This window comes from Moschus berezovskii, chromosome 3, assembly GCF_049115385.1.
Source record: "Moschus berezovskii isolate FMDL1 chromosome 3, NW_MosBer_1.0, whole genome shotgun sequence".
NCBI lineage: Eukaryota > Metazoa > Chordata > Mammalia > Artiodactyla > Moschidae > Moschus > Moschus berezovskii.
The window spans coordinates 39,677,520-39,695,651 of NC_142462.1; the positions used below are offsets into that span (position 1 = coordinate 39,677,520).

The 18,132-nt window shown below is 40.4% G+C and overlaps 1 protein-coding gene across 4 annotated transcripts in view; it reads left to right on the top strand.

Annotated features, from left to right (window-relative positions):
- RUNDC3B (RUN domain containing 3B) overlaps positions 1–18,132 on the top strand; it is a 179,132-nt gene that overhangs the window by 50,857 nt on the left and 110,143 nt on the right. For all 4 annotated transcript variants that reach the window (XM_055420596.2, XM_088833770.1, XM_088833775.1 and 1 more), the window contains one exon: positions 17,041–17,174. In XM_055420596.2, the coding sequence (XP_055276571.2) occupies positions 17,041–17,174 (134 nt within the window). The remainder of the gene's footprint in view (positions 1–17,040; positions 17,175–18,132) is intronic.

Here is an 18,132-nt window from a genome sequence, read left to right on the forward strand (position 1 = left end):
CTTGTATTTCTATGCCACCTTTATAGTTCTGGTTTCTCATTTCTTAATTAGTAAATTCAGTGTGCGGGTTCTATCCCAGGCTAATTTATACACTTCCAGAAGGAACGGCCTCTTAAATCCAGAGTGTTGAGGTGGAGAGCCCCCAACCACGTCAGATTTGTTTCACATATGATAATATACATGTTTCAATGGCATTCTCCCAAATCATCCCACCCTCGCCCTCTCCCACAGAGTCCAAAAGACTGCTCCACACATCTGTGTCTCTGCTGTTGTCTTGTATACAGGGTTATCATTATCCTCTTGCTATATTCCATATATATGTGTTAATATAATGTATTGGTGTTTTTCTTCCTGGTTTACTTGACTCTGTATAATAGGCTCCAGTTTCATCTACCTCATTAGAACTGATTCAAATGCATTCTTTTTGATGGCTGAAAAATACTCCATTGTGTAAATGTACCACAGCTTTCTTATCCATGCGTCTGCAGATGGACATCTAGGTTGCTTCCATGTCCTCGCTATAATAAACAGTGCTGCAGTGAACATTGGAGTACATGTGTCTCTTTCAATTCTGGTTTCTTCGGTGCATATGCCCAGGAGTGCGATTGCTGGATCATATGGCAGTTTTATTTCCAGTTTTTTAAGGAATCTCCACTGTTCTCCATAGTGGTTGTACTAGTTTACATTCCCACCAACAGTGTAAGAGGGTTCCCTTTTCTCCACACCTGCTCCAGCATTTATTGCTTGTAGACTTTTGGATAGCAGCCATTCTGATGGGCGTGAAATGGTACCTCATTGTGGTTTTGATTTGCATTTCTCTGATTATGAGTGATGCTGAGCATCTTTTCATGTGTTTGTTAGTGTTAGCCATCTGTATGTCTTCTTTGGAGAAATGTTGTTTAGTTCTTTGGCCCATTTTTTGATTGGGTCGTTTATTTTTCTGGAATTGAGCTGCAGGAGTTGCTTGTATATTTTGGAGATTAATCCTTTATCAGTTGCTTCATTTGCTATTATTTTCTCCCATTCTGAAGGCTGTCTTTTCACCTTGCTTATAGTTTCCTTTGCTGTGCAGAAGCTTTTGATTTTAATTAGGTCCCATTTGTTTATTTTTGCTTTTATTTCCAATATTCTGGGAGGTGGGTCATGGAGGATCCTGCTGTGATTTATGTCGGAGAGTGTTTTGTCTATGTTCTCCTCTAGGAGTTTTATAGTTTCTAGTCTTACATTTAGATCTTTAATCCATTTTGAGTTTATTTTTGTGTATGGTGTTAGGGAGTGTTCCAGTTTCATTCTTTTACAAGTGGCTGACCAGTTTTCCCAGCACCACTTGTTAAAGAGATTGTCTTTTCTCCATTGAATATTCTTGCCTCCCTTGACAAAGATAAGGTGTCCATAGGTGCATGGATTTATCTCTGGGCTTTCTATTTTGTTCCATTGATCTATATTTCTGTCTTTATGCCAGTACCATACTGTCTTGATGACTGTGGCTTTGTAGTAGAGCCTGAAGTCCGGCAGGTTGATTCCCCCAGTTCCGTTCTTCTTTCTCAAGATTGCTTTGGCTATTCGAGGTTTTTTGTATTTCCATACAAAATGTGAAATTATTTGTTCTAGCTCTGTGAAAAACACCGTTGGTGGCTTGATAGGGATTGCACTGAACTTATAAATTACTTTGGGTAATATATTCGTTTTCACAATATTTATTCTTCCAATCCATGAACACGGTATATTTCTCTATCTATTAGTGTCCTCTCTGATTTCTTTCACCAATGTTCTATAGTTTACATAGGTCTTTTGTTTCTTTAGGTAGATATATTCCTAAGTATTTTATTATTTTCGTTACAACAGTGAATGGAATTGTTTCCTTAATTTCTCTTTCCATTTTCTCATTATTAGTGTATAGGAATGCAAGGGATTTCTGTGTGTTGATTTTATATCCTGCAACTTTACTGTATTCATTGATTAGCTCTAGTAATTTTCTGGTAGAGTCTTTAGGGTTTTCTGTGTAGAGGATCATGTCATCTGCAAACAGTGAGAGTTTTGCTTCTTCTTTTCCAATTTGTATTCCTTTTATGTCTTTTTCTGCTCTGATTGCTGTGGCCAAAACTTCCAAAACTATGTTGAATAGTAGTGGTGAGAGTAGGCACCCTTGTCTTGTTCCTGACTTTAGGGGAAATGCTTTCAGTTTTTCACCATTGAGGATAATGTTTGCTGTGGGTTTGTCATATATAGCTTTTATTATGTTGAGGAATGTTCCTTCTACTCCCGCCTTCTGGAGGGTTTTGATCATAAATGGATGTTGAATTTTGTCAAAGGCTTTCTCTGCATCTATTGAGATAATCATATGGTCTTTATTTTTCAATTTGTTAACGTGGTGTATTACATGGATTGATTTGTGGATATTGAAGAATCCTTGCATCCCTGGGATAAGGCCCACTTGGTCATGATGTATGATCTTTTTAATGTGTTGTTGGATTCTGATTGCTAGAATTTTGTTAAGGATTTTTGCATCTATGTTCATGAGTGATATTGGCCTGTAGTTTTCTTTTGTTGTGGCATCTTTGTCAGGTTTTGGTATTAGGGTGATGGTGACCTCATAGAATGAGTTAGGAAGTTTCCCTTCCTCTGCAATTTGCTGGAAGAGTTTGAGTAGGATAGGTGTTAGCCCTTCTCTAAAAATTTGGTAGAATTCAGCTGTGAAGCCATCTGGACCTGGGCTTTGGTTTGCTGGAAGATTTCTGATTACAGTTTCAATTTCCATGCTTGTGATGGTTTTGTTAAGATTTCCTATTTCTTCCTGGTTCAGTTTTGGAAAGTTGTACTTTTCTTAGAATTTGTCCATTTCTTCCAAGTTGTCCATTTTATTGGCATATAATTGCTGATAGCAGTCTCTTATGATCCTTTGTATTTCTGTGTTGTCTGTTGTGATCTCTCCCTTTTCATTTCTCATTTTATTGATTTGGTTTTTCTCCCTTTGTTTCTTGATGAGTCTGGCTAGTCGTTTGCCAATTTTATTTACCCTCTCAAAGAACCAGCTTTTGGCTTTGTTGATTTTTGCTATGGTCTCTTTTGTTTCTTTTGTATTTATTTCTGCCCTGATTTTTATTTCTTTCCTTCTACTAACCCTACAGTTCTTCATTTCTTCCTTTTCTAGTTGCTTTAGGTGTAGAGTTAGGTTATTTAGTTGGCTTTTTTCTTGTTTCTTGAGGTATGCCTGTATTGCTATGAACCTTCCCCTTAGCACTGCTTTTACAGTGTCCCAGAGGTTTTGGGTTGTTGTGTTTTCATTTTCATTCATTTCTATGCATATTTTGATTTCTTTTTTGATTTCTTCAATGATTTGTTCGTTATTCAGCAGCGTGTTGTTCAGCCTCCATATATTGGAGTTTTTAATAGTTTTTCTCCTGTAATTGAGATCTAGTCTTACTGTATTGTGGTCAGAAAAGATGCTTGGAATGATTTCAATTTTTTTGAATTTACCAAGGCTATATTTATGGCCCAGGATGTGATCTATCCTGGAAAAGTTTCCGTTTGCGCTTGAGAAAAAGGTGAAATTCATTGTTTTGGAGTGACATGTCCTATAGATATCTGTTAGGTCTAACTGGTCTATTGTATCATTTAACTTTTGTGTTTCCTTGTTAATTTTCTGTTTAGTTGATCTATCCATAGGTGTGAGTGGGGTATTAAAGTCTCCCACTATTATTGTGTTATTGTTAATTTCCCCTTTCATACTTGTTAGCATTTGTCTTACATATTGTGGTATTCCTATGTTAGGTGCATATATAATTGTTATATCTTCTTGGATTGAACCTTTGATCATTATGTAGTGTCCTTCTTTGTCTTTTTTCACAGCCTTTGTCTTAAAGTCTATTGTATCTGATATGAGTATTGCTACTCCTGCTTTCTTTTGATCTCTATTTGCGTGGAATATCTTTTTCCAGCCCTTCACTTTCCGTCTGTATGTGTCCCTCGTTTTGAGGTGTGTCTTGTAGACAACATATATGGGGTCTTGTTTTTGTATCCATTCAGCCAGCCTTTGTCTTTTGGTTGGGGCATTCAACCCATTTACATTTAAGGTGATTATTGATAAGTATGATCCTGTTGCCATTTACTTTATTATTTTGGGTTCGAGTTTATACACTCATTCTTTGTTTCCTGTCTAGAGAAGGTCCTTTAGCATTTGTTGGAGAGCTGGTTTGGTGGTGCTGAATTCCCTCAGCTTTTGCTTGTCTGTAAAGCTTTTGATTTCTCCTTCATATTTGAATGAGATCCTTGCTGGGTACAGTAATCTGGGCTCTAGGTTATTTTCTTTCATCACTTTAAGTATGCCCTGCCATTCCCTCCTGGCCTGAAGAGTTTCTATTGAAAGATCAGCAGTTATCCTTATGGGGATCCCCTTGTGTGTTATTTGTTGTTTTTCCCTTGCTGCTTTTAATATTTGTTCTTTGTGTTTGATCTTTGTTAATTTGATTAATATGTGTCTTAGGGTATTTCGCCTTGGGTTTATCCTGTTTGGGACTCTCTGGGATTCTTGGACTTGGGTGATTATTTCCTTCCCCATTTTAGGGAATTTTTCAGCTATTATCTCCTCAAGTATTTTCTCTTGTCTTCTTCTTCTGGGACTCCTATGATTCGGATGTAAGGGCATTTAATATTGTCCCAGAGGTCTCTGAGATTGTCCTCATTTCTTTTAATTCATTTTTCTTTTTTCCTCTCTGCTTCATTTATTTCTACCATTCTATCTTCTAATTCACTTATTCTGTCTTCTGCCTCTGTTATTCTTCTGTTGGTTCCCTCCAGAGTGCTTTTGATCTCATCTATTGCATTATTCGTTGTATACTGACTCTTTTTTATTTCTTCTAGATCCTTATTAAACCTTTCTTGCATCTTCTCAATCCTTGTCTCCAGATTATTTATCTGTAACTCCAATTTGCTTTCAAGATTTTGGATCAATTTCACTATTATTATTTGGAATTCTTTATCAGGTAGATTCCCTATCTCTTCCTCTTTTGTTTGGGTTGGTGGGCATTTATCCTGTTCCTTTATTTGCTGGGTATTTCTCTGCCTCTTCATCTTGCTTATATTGCTGTGTTTGGGGTGGCCTTTCCGTCTTCTGGCAGTTTGTGGAGTTCTCTTTATTGTGGAGTTTCCTCGCTATGGGTGAGGTTGGACGGGTGGCTTGTCAAGGTTCCCTGGTTAGGGAAGCTTGATTCAGTGTTCTGGTGGGTGGAGCTGGATTTCTTCTCTCTGGAGTGCAATGAAGTGACCAGTAATGAGTTATGAGATGTCAGTGGGTTTGGAGTGACTTTGGACAACCTGTGTATTGAAGCTTAGGGCTATGTTCCTGTGTTGCTGGAGAATTTGCATGGTATGTCTTGCTCTGGAACTTGTTGACCCTTGGGTGGTGCTTGGTTTCAGTGTGGGTATGGAGGCGTTTGATGAGCTCCTATTGATTAATGTTCCCTATAATCAGAAGTTCTCTGGTGTTCTCACGATTTGAACTTAATTCTCCTGCCTCTGGTTTTCAGTCTTATTCTTACAGTAGCCTCTAGATTTCTCTGTCACTTCCAAGGTGGTTCCCTCTGTTTTAGCTGCTGTTTGCTGGTCTCTTCAGTGTCTAATTTCCGCCCTGACACTAGGGGGCGGTGGTGGACACTTTTTAAGGCTCACTTGTTCAGTCCTGCTCTGGTAAGGGAGGAACACTGCAGACGAATATCTCTGGCTTCTGTAGGGAGTGCTCACAGTGTCCTGGCCACACTGGGTTTGCCCCCGCTCACAGCATGTGTGCTGTCCCAGTCTACACTGCACAGGCTCTAGGTTGCTCTGCCGATAGCTGTCTGAGGCCGGCGCTGGGTTGCATGCACATCCCAGGTCTAACCCACTCAGGTTCAGGTACTCGGGTACTCCACAAAGGCACGGACTTGATTGGGCCTGTGTTTTGTGCCTTCCGCGGTCTAAGCAGCTCAAGTGACCAGGTGTTTGGCGAGCTCAGTCGCTGTGACTTATCGCCTCCCTGGTCCCTCTCGCTCGGTGTTCTGGGTGTACAACTGGCGCACCTTCTCAGGCAGATGTTAACCAGCCAGAAATCCAAAAAGTCTTGGTTAACAATGAAGCCTGCCTGCAGTTTGGTATCGGATGCCTCTCTGGGGCCGTGATTGCCCCCTTCTGGCTCTGGCTGCCCTCCCCTGTCTGTTTCGGTGGGGGATGGGCCGTCCACAGCTGGTTAGCTCTGCTCAGTCCTTTGTTCTGTGAGCAGGGCTGGCGGAGTCTTAGGTTAGGGCTTTTCACCTTTTCGTGGGGTAGCTACCCCTCAGTCTGCTCTGCTATCTCCAGTCAGCTCCCCCAGACTGCCCTCGCGGCATTCAGGCCCAGTCCTTTCTGTAAGCAGTTCAGCCAGCTCCTCCCTGACCAGCCCCCGCTTGTTACTGCAGGTGTATGCTCTGCTTATCCGCTGGGCGTTACCATTGAGCACGTACGCTGTGAGTTTTAATCATTTATTTTTTTTTCTCCCGGTTGTGTTGCCCTCTGAGGTTCCAAGGCTCGCCACAGACTCGCCTGTGAGAGTGTTTCCTGGTGTTCGGAAACTTCTCTATTATGCCTCCCTTCCCGGGACGGAGCTCTGTCCCTACTTCTTTTGTCTCTCTTTTTATCTTTTATGTTTTTTCCTACCTCCTTCTGAAGACAATGGGCTGCTTTTCTGGGTGCTTGATGTCCTCTTCCGGCGTTCAGAAGTTGTTTTGTGGACTTTACTCAGTGTTCTTTTGATGAATTTGTGGGGGAGAAAGTGGTCTCGCCGTCCTATTCCTCCACCATCTTGTTTCCCCTCTCCTGAAACTTTTTTTTATTGTGTTCTTGCTATATACAAAACACTGCTAAGCCTCATGCTAATGACCTGGCCTTTTATTATATTTTTCACTTAGAAAAGAAGTAAATAGCTGTTATTTTTAAAGATCACTTATAGTAAGAGGTAGAAATAGAAAAACAGTATGTTCTCGTTTCCTTAATCCTGATCCCCACAGTCACTTTAAACAGTTTAGGTCCCTTATGTATCCTTCAGTTGAGTTCAGTCACTCAGTCGTGTCCGACTCTTTGCGACCCCATGAATCACAGCACGCCAGGCCTCCCTGTCCATCACCAATTCAGTTCAGTTCAGTCGCTCAGTCACTGCTAAAACATTACACTCTATTTTTTCAGGCCTGTGCTCTGATATGTGACTCTGTGTGTATGTCAGCCTTCATGCTCTTAACAGTCTACCAGTGTTCTAAGCCTTATATTAAAAATGCTGGTGGAAGAAGAAAGCAAAACCTTTGTACTCTGCTTTGAAAGATGGTAGAATTACTAGGATAAAAAAGCCTATAAGTCAAATTCAGCTTTCAGATTTCTGGTGAACCTGATTATCTTCATTTTCTTTGTTGTTTTGGGAGATTAAGAATTGGCTAAGTTTCATGGTATAAACTGTGGTATAGTTTAGAAGTTTGTTTGTGATAAATTCCTTACCAGTGAACAAGACATTGTCAGTACCAAAGGATAATGATTACATTTTATAGATTGGTAACTGTGATTCATAGTTGCTGAATGATTTACTTGAGGCATCTTCTAAGTAACATAGAGCTAGCTGTATAAGTACAGTTGAGTATCTCATCTAGACTCAAAGAGTTATTCACATCAGATGAAAGTGTAATTAAAGTTACTTTACGTGTTTAAATTTGTTCTTTTTTGTTTTTAGAACATTAACATGAAACTTTATCTAGAAAATTAATCAAGGTCATGATTGTACTTTCAACACTGGGTTGTCTAATAAATTTGAACTTCAACTAATAGTAGTGCCTTTTTTTTTTAAAGGGCAAGATTCTAATCTTTTGCAGAAATGGGAATTTTCTCTGTTTAGAAAAAGTGAAATTAATTTTCATAAATTAGCAGGAAGAAATGTAAGATTCCTGCTTCCATGGCAACTCAGCGGTAAAGAATCCGCCTGCAGTGCAAGAGACACAGGAGATGTGGGTTCACTTGCTGAGCTGGGAAGATCCCCCAGTAGGAAGAAATGGCAGCTCACTCCAGTGTTCCTGCCAGGAAAATCCCATGGACAAAGGAGTCTGTGGTGGGCTATAGTCCATAGGGTCGCAAAGAGTTGGAGACGACAAGCAACTGAACATGCACACACACTATATAATTTACAGTGCTAAGTTAAAAATCTAAATATATTGGAAACAGTATAAATCCACAAGTAATTAGTTTCCTTTAAGTATCTGAAACTTTTGCAGTGATATTTTTGTTGTTCAGTTGCTCACTCATGTCCCACTCTTTGCGACCCCATGGACTCTAGCATGCCAGGCTTCCCTGTCCTTCACTGTCTCCCAAAGTTTGCTTAAACTCATGTCCATTGAGTCGGTGATGCCATCCAACCATCTCATCTTCTGCTGTCCCTTTCTCCTCCTGCCTTCAGTCTTTCCAGCATCAGGGTCTTTTCCAATGAGTCGACTCTTCGTATCAGGTGGCCAGTGAATATCAGCTTCAGCATCAGTTCTTCCAATGAATATTCAGGCTTGATTTCCTTTAGGATTGAGTGGTTTGATGTCCTGCTGTCCAAGGGACTCTCAAGAGTCTTCTCCAGCACCACAGTTTGAAAGCATCAATTGTTTAATTAGCATGCAGCCTTCTTTATGGTCTAGCTCTCACATCCATACATGACTACTGGAAAAACCATACTTTGACTATGTGGCTTTTGTTGGCAAAGTGATGTCTGCTTTTTAAAATACTGCCTAGTTTTGTCATAGCTTTTCTAACAAGGAGCAGTGATAATAGAGTGGCTTTTTAAAATTTGATGCCACTGTCTTTTATCGCTTATCTAGATAAATGGCAGGTCCAAGGTAATAGTATCTGATGTTGTCATCCAGGTGATGTATTGTGGCACTAACAAAACTTCAGCCTGTGAGACCATCTCTTCATATAACTAAGCACAATACAAAGAGTGGAGAAAGAAAGTCATTTAACAGATTGATTTATATATTACCAAAAGATAACGTGTTGTCATCCGCTACTAATGGCAACCCACTCCAGTGTTCTTGCCTGGAGAATCCGAGGGACGGCGGAGCCTGGTCGGCTGCCGTCCATGGGGTCGCACAGAGTCGGACACGACTGAAGCGACTTAGCAGCAGCAGTAGCAGTAGCAGCAGCAGAAGGTCTCATCTGGCCATAAAATAAGAGCAAAACACAAATATACTGTATGATGTGAATATCTACATTGTTCGAGTTCAGTTCAGTCAGTTCAGTTCAGTCGCTCAGTCGTGTCCGACTCTCCGCGACCCCATGAATCACAGCACGCCAGGCCTCCCTGTCCATCACCAACTCCCGGAGTTCACTCAAACTCATGTCCACAGAGTCGGTGATGCCATCCAGCCATCTCATTCTCCGTCGTCCCCTTCTCCTCCCGCCCCCAACCTTTCCCAGCATCAGAGTCTTTTCCAGTGAGTCAACTTGTCTCATGAGGTGGCCAAAGTATTGGAGTTTCAGCTTTAGCATCAGTCCCTCCAATGAACATCCAGGATTGATCTCCTTTAGAATGGACTGGTTGGATCTCCTTGCAGTATAAGGGACTCTCAAGAGTCTTCTCCAGCACCACAGTTCAAAAGCATCGATTCTTCGGCGATCAGCTTTCTTCACAGTCCAACTCTCACATCCATACATGACCACGGGAAAAACCATTGCCTTGACTAGACGGACCTTGGTCGGCAAAGTAATGTCTCTGCTTTTTAATATACTATCAAGGTTGGTCATAACTTTCCTTCCAAGGAGCAAGCGTCTTTTAATTTCATGGCTGCAGTCAGCATCTGCAGTGATTTTGGAGCCCAAAAAAACAAAGTCTGACACTGTTTCCACTGTTTTTCCATCTATTTCCCATGAAGTGATGGGACCAGATGCCATGATCTTTGTTTTCTGAATGTTGAGCTTCAAGCCAACCTTTTCACTCTCCTCTTTCACTTTCATCAAGAGGCTTTTGAGTTCCTCTTCACTTTCTGCCATAAGGGTAGTGTCATCTGCATATCTGAGGTTATTGATATTTCTCCCAGCAATCTTGATTCCAGCTTGTGCTTCTTCCAGCCCAGCGTTCCTCATGATGTACTCTGCATATAAGTTAAATAAGCAAGGTGACAATATACAACCTTGACGCACTCCTTTTCCTATTTGGAACCAGTCTGTTGTTCCATGACCGGTTCTAACTGTTGCTTCCTGACCTGCATACAGGTTTCTCAAGAGGCAGGTCAGGTGGTCTGGGATTCCCATCTCTTTCAGAATGTTCCACAGTTTATTGTGATCCACACAGTCAAAGGCTTTGGCATAGTCAATGAAGCAGAAATAGATGTTTTTCTGAAACTCTCTTGCTTTCTCCGAGTTAGGTAATATAAAAGAGCAACTTAAAATAACGTTAGACCTTAGAGATCACAGGCCATTTTAAGGTGTTTGAAAATAGGCAGTTTAGTGGGAAAGACATCATGTAGCTGGTTAGTAGCAGATCACCTTTTAGTCTAGCAAACTTTCACCTCTTATTTCTGTGCCTGAAATGAATTAGAGTCAGATCACTGGGTTGGAAATAAGTATTGAAAAGTTTGTTTAACTGTGGTACAAAGTCAGCTTCTAAAAATACATATAAAATTGAAAGCACTTTATATATCTGTACATGTTGCCAACATTAAGAAGAGAATTCAATTATCGATAGCTTGTTTCTTCTCCTGAATAAAATTTCTTCAAAATATAGGCTAGTCGGTTCCTTGCTATGTGATTTGCTTTTGTAGCTATTTTTAAAAGAAATGAGAATATCTTTGGAGTGATTATTTATTACCTCAGCAATTATTTTTAAAGGCATGGTCAGCTTGTAACTTTGTTTTTAAATTTTCCTGTTGAATATAGGTTTTACAGACTAATAACCCCAGGCACATCTATTGCTAACAGTTAATCTGTATTTAAGTACAAGCAGTGTTCAAGTAATAATAATTCAAATAAACAATTGAACACTTCTGTTATTCTAAATTAACCTCAACCGTTTTCATAGATGCAGAAATTAATTACTTAAAATCCTAGGATGTATGGACAACTTACATGAGAGTTCATTGGTCCTTTTGTAACAAACAACCCCACCTTCTCTTAATCAAAGCACATCCTTCTGAACGTGAAAAATCCCAGGTCTTGATTTAACATTTCATTTTGAAAACGATGCACATGAAAGAGTGAGGCAGGCAGAGTCAAGCCAGTCACGCTCTCGTCTCACTTACTGAGTAGGCGGAAGTGTGGAGAAGACACTGTTACTGGTATACCTTGTTGTTGTTGTTCAGTCACTCAGTCGTGTCTCTCTCTTTGCAGCCCCATGGACTGCAGCACGCCAGGCTTCCCTGTCCTTCACCATGGCCCGGAGCTTGCTCAAATTCATGTCCATTGAGTTGGTGATGCCATCCAACCGTCTCATCCTCTGTTGTCCGCTTCTCCTCCTGCCTTCAGTCTTTCCCAGCATCAGGGTCTTTTCTAATGGCTCAGCTCTTTACATCAGGTGGCCAGAGTGTTGGGGCTTTAGCTTCAGCATAAGCCCTGCAAGTCACAGTGACGTGCCATTCTGTTAGTTGTTTAGTTTCTCAGTTTCTCATCTAGGACATCTTGTCATTGTCTCCTGGGTGAAAGTCATATCATACACAGAGCATATCTTACACAGAGCAGGAGTCTTAAGGATTTCGCATCCATTCCTTCTCTGTATAACCTAAGCCTGGATATTTAGTTTTTCCGTGTCTTTGTTTCCTCTCCTCCAAAAGGGGACTCTGTTTTTTTTAATTAATTTTTACTGGAGTGTAGTTGCTTCACAACGTTGTGTTAGTTTCTACTGTGCAAAAAAGAGAATCAGCTGTACGTGAACATATATCCCCTCGTTTGGGGATTTCCTTCCCATTTAGGCGACCCCAGAGCACTGAGTAGAGCTCCCTGAGCTGTTTAGTAAGTTTTCAGCACTTATCTATTTTATATATATTACCAGTGTTGTACACATGTCCATCCCAAACTCCCAATTCATCCCACCCGACTCCTTCCCCCCTTGGTGTCCATATATTTGCTCTCTGTGTTTCACAAATAAGATCATCTGTACAATTTTTCTAGATTCCACATATATGCATTAATGTATGATATTTTTCTCTTGTACCTTACCTTTCTCTGTATGATAGCCTCTGGGTCCATACATGTCTCTACAAATGATCCAGTTTCATTCCTTTTTATGCTTGATTAACATTCCATTCTGTATATGTACCACAGCTTCTTTATCCATCCCCCTATTGATGGACATTTAGGTTGCTTCCATGTTCTGCCTATTGTCAATAGTGCTGCAGTGAACATTGGGGTGTGTGTGTTATATTGAATTATGGTTCTCTCTGGAAATATGCCCAGTAGTGGGATTGCTGAGTCATCCCTACCCATCGATAGGGGACTTTGTTACATTTTTTAAAGTAACATTTTTTTGAAACTTCTCATAAATTATTTTCCTCAGCCACATCAAACTTATGAGGAGGTTTAAAATAAAGTTACCAGAGAAACCTTGTGATTCTCCCTTCAGGATAGCTTCCAGTGTATGGTACTGCATTTATTGAGAGAAGTGTGGTTGCTATTCCTCATTTTTAAATTGTGGGATGATCTCAATTAATAGAAGCTAAAGAAATTAACCAAGAGTAGATTTTCAGTTAAGTTCAGTTCAGTTGCTCAGTTGTGTCCAACTCTTTGTGACCCCATGAATCACAGCCTGCCAGGCCTCCCTGTCCATCACCACCTCCCGGAGTTCAATCAGACTCATGTCCGTCGAGTCGGTGATGCCATCCAGCCATTTCATTCTCTGTCGTCCCCTTCTCCTCCCACCCCCAATCCTTCCCAGCATCAGAGTCTTTTCCAGCGAGTCAACTCTTCGCATGAGGTGGCCAAAGTATTGGAGTTTCCGCTTTAGCATCAGTCCTTCCAATGAACATCCAGGACTGATCTCCTCCAGGATGGGCTGGTTGGATCTCCTTGCAGTCCAAGGGACTCTCAACAGTCTTCTCCAACACCACAGTTCAAAAGCATCATTCTTCGGCTGTCAGCTTTCTTCACAGTCCAACTCTCACATCCATACATGACCACAGGAAAAACCATAGCCTTGACTAGACGGACCTTTGTTAGCAAAGTAATGTCTCTGCTTTTTAATATGCTGTCTAGGTTGGTCATAACTTTCCTTCCAAGGAGTAAGCGTCTTTTAATTTCATGGCTGCAATCAGCATCCACGGTGATTTTGGAGCCCAAAAAATAAAGTCTGACACTGTTTCCACTGTTTCCACACCTATTTCCCATGAAGTGATGGGACCAGATGCCATTATCTTTGTTTTCTGAATGTTGAGCTTCAAGCCAACCTTTTCACTCTCCTCTTTCACTTTCATCAAGAGGCTTTTTAGTTCCTCTTCACTTTCTGCCATAAGGGTGGTGTCATCTGCATATCTGAGGTTATTGGGAGTTCAATTTGGGATGGTTGATATGGGAAAAGGTTGGATTAGGGAGTAAATTTTAAAGACTTTTCTAGATTCTAAGCAAATAATGGGAAAAACTTCACTGTGCATTTCATTGCTGTTTTGTAATGCAAGGGGAGCTTGGATCTCTTAACTCTTTGTTTGATAATAATAATAAAAGTAATAATGATTACTAGCATCTGTATTAGGCTATATAGTAATTGCTGCACACACAGTATCTAATCCTCACAACAGTGTTATCATGTGGATACTACCATTATTATCAGTTTATAGAAGAAACTCAGGTTGGTAGGGTGAAGAGTCATTTGCTTAAGATTGCACATCTAGAAAGGCATCTGTGCTGGTCCTCTTGACTCAGAAGCCCATGTTCTTAACATTAGACATCCTGTCTCTTCTCCAAATGGCTAACAAATTGATAGCATGAAAACTGCCCTGAAAACAGACTATACTGACATCCTGTTCTGGGACCCTTTTTTAACTGAAGACGAGAAGGAGCAAAGAAAAGTGATGGGGAGAGACTGAAAGAAAGAAGGAAGATTATAAATATTCCTATAGATTTCTATCTTTTGGCAGTAAGATTTCATTACCAACGAGACATTTGAGTTATATACTGATGTTTGAGTAGGGATGTGTCAATGCTTTTGTGTTTTTATAAAGGTAAATATTTTTGTCCAGAATATTTGATGTTTGTAATATAGCATGCAGACATCTTGATACCAGATTGTCACTGAACTGTTACTGTAAAAAGATCCTAATTAGATTTTTAAGATTTAATTTTTATATGCATAGCAATTAAGATCTGGTCAGTGTGGATTAACCAGTTGATTTGTTTTAATAAGTATTTATTAAATGCCTGCTGTGAGACAAGCACTGTGTCAGGTGCTGGAGATAGAATTAAAGACAAATAAGATATAGTCTCTGCCTTAGTGACCTTAGCATCTAATGTGTGAGACAATCAAGTAAGCAGGTAACTATAATGTAAGCTCAGGGTGTTAGGCCAGCTCGTAGGGAGGAGTAAGTTGCTGTAGAGATCACAAGTGGCTTATAAAAAGAGGCCTTTGAAATGTCCTGCGTGATGAATAGGGATTACCTATCGTGATGTGTGAGCTTCCCCTTGGTTGATTACCTATATTATTAGAAATACCAGAGGGATCTTTTTAACAATACCAATGCCTAGATGACACCACACTTATGGCAGAAAGTGAAGAGGAACTAAAAAGCCTCTTGATGAAAGTGAAAGAGTAGAGTGAAAAAGTTGGCTTGAAGCTCAACATTCAGAAAACTAAGATCATGGCATCTGATCACATCACTTCATGGGAAATAGGTGTAGAAACAGTGGAAACAGTGTCAGACTTTATTTTTTGGGCTCCAGAATCACTGTGGATGCTGATTGCAGCCATGAAATTAAAAGACGCTTACTCCTTGGAAGGAAAGTTATGACCAACCTAGATAGCATATGAAAAAGCAGAGACATTACTTTGCCAACCAAGGTCCGTCTAGTCAAGGCTATGGTTTTTCCTGTGGTCATGTATGGATGTGAGAGTTGGACTATGAAGAACGCTGATCGCTGAAGAATTGATGCTTTTGAACTGTGGTGTTGGAGAAGACTCTTGCGAGTCCCTTGGACTGCAAGGAGATCCAACCAGTCCATTCTAAAGGAGATCAGTCTTGGGTGTTCATTGGAAGGACTGATGCTAAAGCGGAAACTCCAATACTTTGGCCACCTCATGCGATGAGTTGACTCACTGGAAAAGACTCTGATGCTGGGAGGGATTGCGGGTAGGAGGAGAAGGGGATGACAGAGAATGAGATGGCTGGATGGCATCACTGACTCTGTGGACATGAGTCTGATTGAACTCCGGGAGTTGGTGATGGACAGGGAGGCCTGGCATGCTGTGATTCATGGGGTCGTGGAGAGTCGGACACAACTGAGCGACTGAACTGAATGCCTAGGCAACCCCCCCACCTCCCGCCAAAGATTCTGATTATTTAGTTTGGGTGGAGCCCAGACATGAGTACCTTTTAAAAGAAGCCTAGTTATAATGGCAAGCCCCTCCAGTACTCTTGCCTAGAAAATACCATGGATGGAGGAGCCTGGTAGATTGTAGTCTGTGGGGTCGCTAAGGGTCGGACACGACTGAGCGACTTCACTTTCACTTTTCACTTTCACACATTGGAGAAGGAAATGGCAACCCACTCCAGTGTTCTTGCTTGGAGAATCCCAGGGACGGGGGACCCTGGTGGGCTTCTGTCTATGGGGTCACACAGAGTCGGACATGACTGAAGTGACGCAGCAGCAGCAGCAGTTATTCTTAGGTGTTGCCATGGTTGGACACCACTCAGATATTTCAGACACTGTTCCTAAAGTGCTGCTTGTGGACAGGAACACTTTTACACTTCTTGATGTTGCTTAGAGAGAACATGTTACTGGGGAAAAGAAAATTGAGATAAATAAATGTTCCTTCAAAATAAAGGAGCAGAGGTTTTAAAATATAAAAGCTACTCTTTCTTGAGATTGAACAGCTTCCCTGGGTAAGAATAATTATTTCAAAAGACTGAAGAAATACTAAGATGTCTCTCATATCCCATTTGAAAATATTCAGAGTACAAAATTGTTCCCATGGACTTATTACCGAAAGTCCTGCATTGAAATATTAATACACACAAAAGAACATTTGTTCTTGAACACAGACGTAGTTATCCAGGATTTGTCTAGAAATTGTTGACTAGAAGTGAGCAGGTGAATGACAGATGAAGGTTGGGTAGAATGGTAGTGAATGGGTGGTAATGATTAGTCAATGTATGGTTCCTGCTGTTGATAGGTACTTACGGGCTACACAGTGTTTCATTTTTTTGAAGTATCTCTCTGAAGAGGAGAAAAAGTGTTGCCTTTTAAATTTTTCTCTGTTTTTCCAAGAAGAGAAAGGTTTAGGATGCAAGAGGTAACATTTTTTTTCTTTTTTATTATCTTTCTTTTTTTTTACAGTACTTTTATGTGCCAAGTCCCCTGCTCAGGACTACTCAGGCATTACTCAGGCATTGTTGTATTTGATTCAGAGAATACTCATAAAGTGGTTACTCCAGCTAGTCTCCTTTTAGAATCAAGAAAAGTGGTGTTCAGAAAGGTTAATTAACTTGCCTGGGGTCACACAGCCAGAAAACGGCAGAGATGCGATTTAAATTAATGCTTAACTGGAAGCACAAGGAAGGATAACTGTGTGCTCTCTGAAAGATTGTGTTAGAATAATAGGATATTAACCTGCAAAGAATTGTGTTTAGTGTCTAGGCCCTTTTTGCTTCATTTACTTTGATTGTATTGTTGAGAAAACTATGTTCCAGATCCATGAAATAAATTGCCCCAAATCACACAAGTTGGTCAAGTTAGAATGGGACCAGACTTAAGGCTTTTTGACCCCAAGATCAGTGTCCTTTCCACAATCTCACACTCGACTGCCCTTTATTTTGTTGTTCTTGCATTTTGAGTTACTAGTCTGGTTTATTTTGTGTTATAATTTGTCTCCTGAAGGTCAAGTAAGCTGGTTTGGTTACGGAAGTCCTCGTAGCTTCTGGGACTATATCAGAGTGGCTTGCCGGAAAGTTTCACAGAACTGTATCTGCAGCATTGAAAATATGGAACACGTCAGTTCCTCCAGAGCTAAGGTAAGACATCAGTAGTAATGCGCAGGGTGTGTGTGTGCTCTCAGCCTAAGCATTTGACCCAAGTAGAGGATTCAAGCTCGTTGCTGTATACAATATTTCTTTTCTTTGTTGAAATTAAGCATTTGACCAAATTTAACATCTTTCAGAGGCTTAATTTTTTTTACTAGTTATTTTAGAGTGCTCTTAAATGTTCACTGTTGTTTTATAAGTAGCAAGAAGGCATGAAGCTAGTCACTCTGAGTTTCTTTTTGAGAAGCACGGTGAAATATTACCCAGTCTGTGAAGTTTGAGTAGGTCTTCGTGTCCTGCACTGGCAGTCCACATGTCAGACTGTGTTCACATAGTTCCAGAATGTGATTTGCTTGTTGCACCGGGTTGATGTTTGCATTACTGATGCAGAAGCAGTGGTAGGTAAAATTGCTGATGCCTTGGCATAAATTAAAACAGTGGCATCAAACTGTTCTAGTGGTCATTGAGTTCTTCCTCGTCATGCACTCAGTCTTAAAAAAAAAAAGCCAGTTTCACTTAATGTCTGTAATGGTAAACATTGTTAATTTAATTAAATCTCAACCTTTGAAAGCCTTTCTTTTTAATATTTTGAGTGACACAATGGGAAGCAAGCGTAAAGCCTTTCTGCAGCATACTAAAATATGCTGGTGGTCTCAAGGAACAGTACTCATGCAGTCGTTTGAATTGTTAGCTGAACTGGATGCTTTTGTTGTGTAATAGTATTTTTACTTGAAAGAAAAACATTCGAACTATAGCTTTTTTGACTTAGGCATTTGTAGACAGTCCTTAAATAAAGATGAATGAAGTAAGTCTGTTCCGACAAGAAAAACAGCTTGACAATATTTGTTGCCAACATTAAAATTAAAGCTTTCAGGTAAAAATTAGAATTTGGGAAAACTAAGAGTGTATTCACAAGCTTGATAGATTCCTAGGACTTAAAAGACTTTTC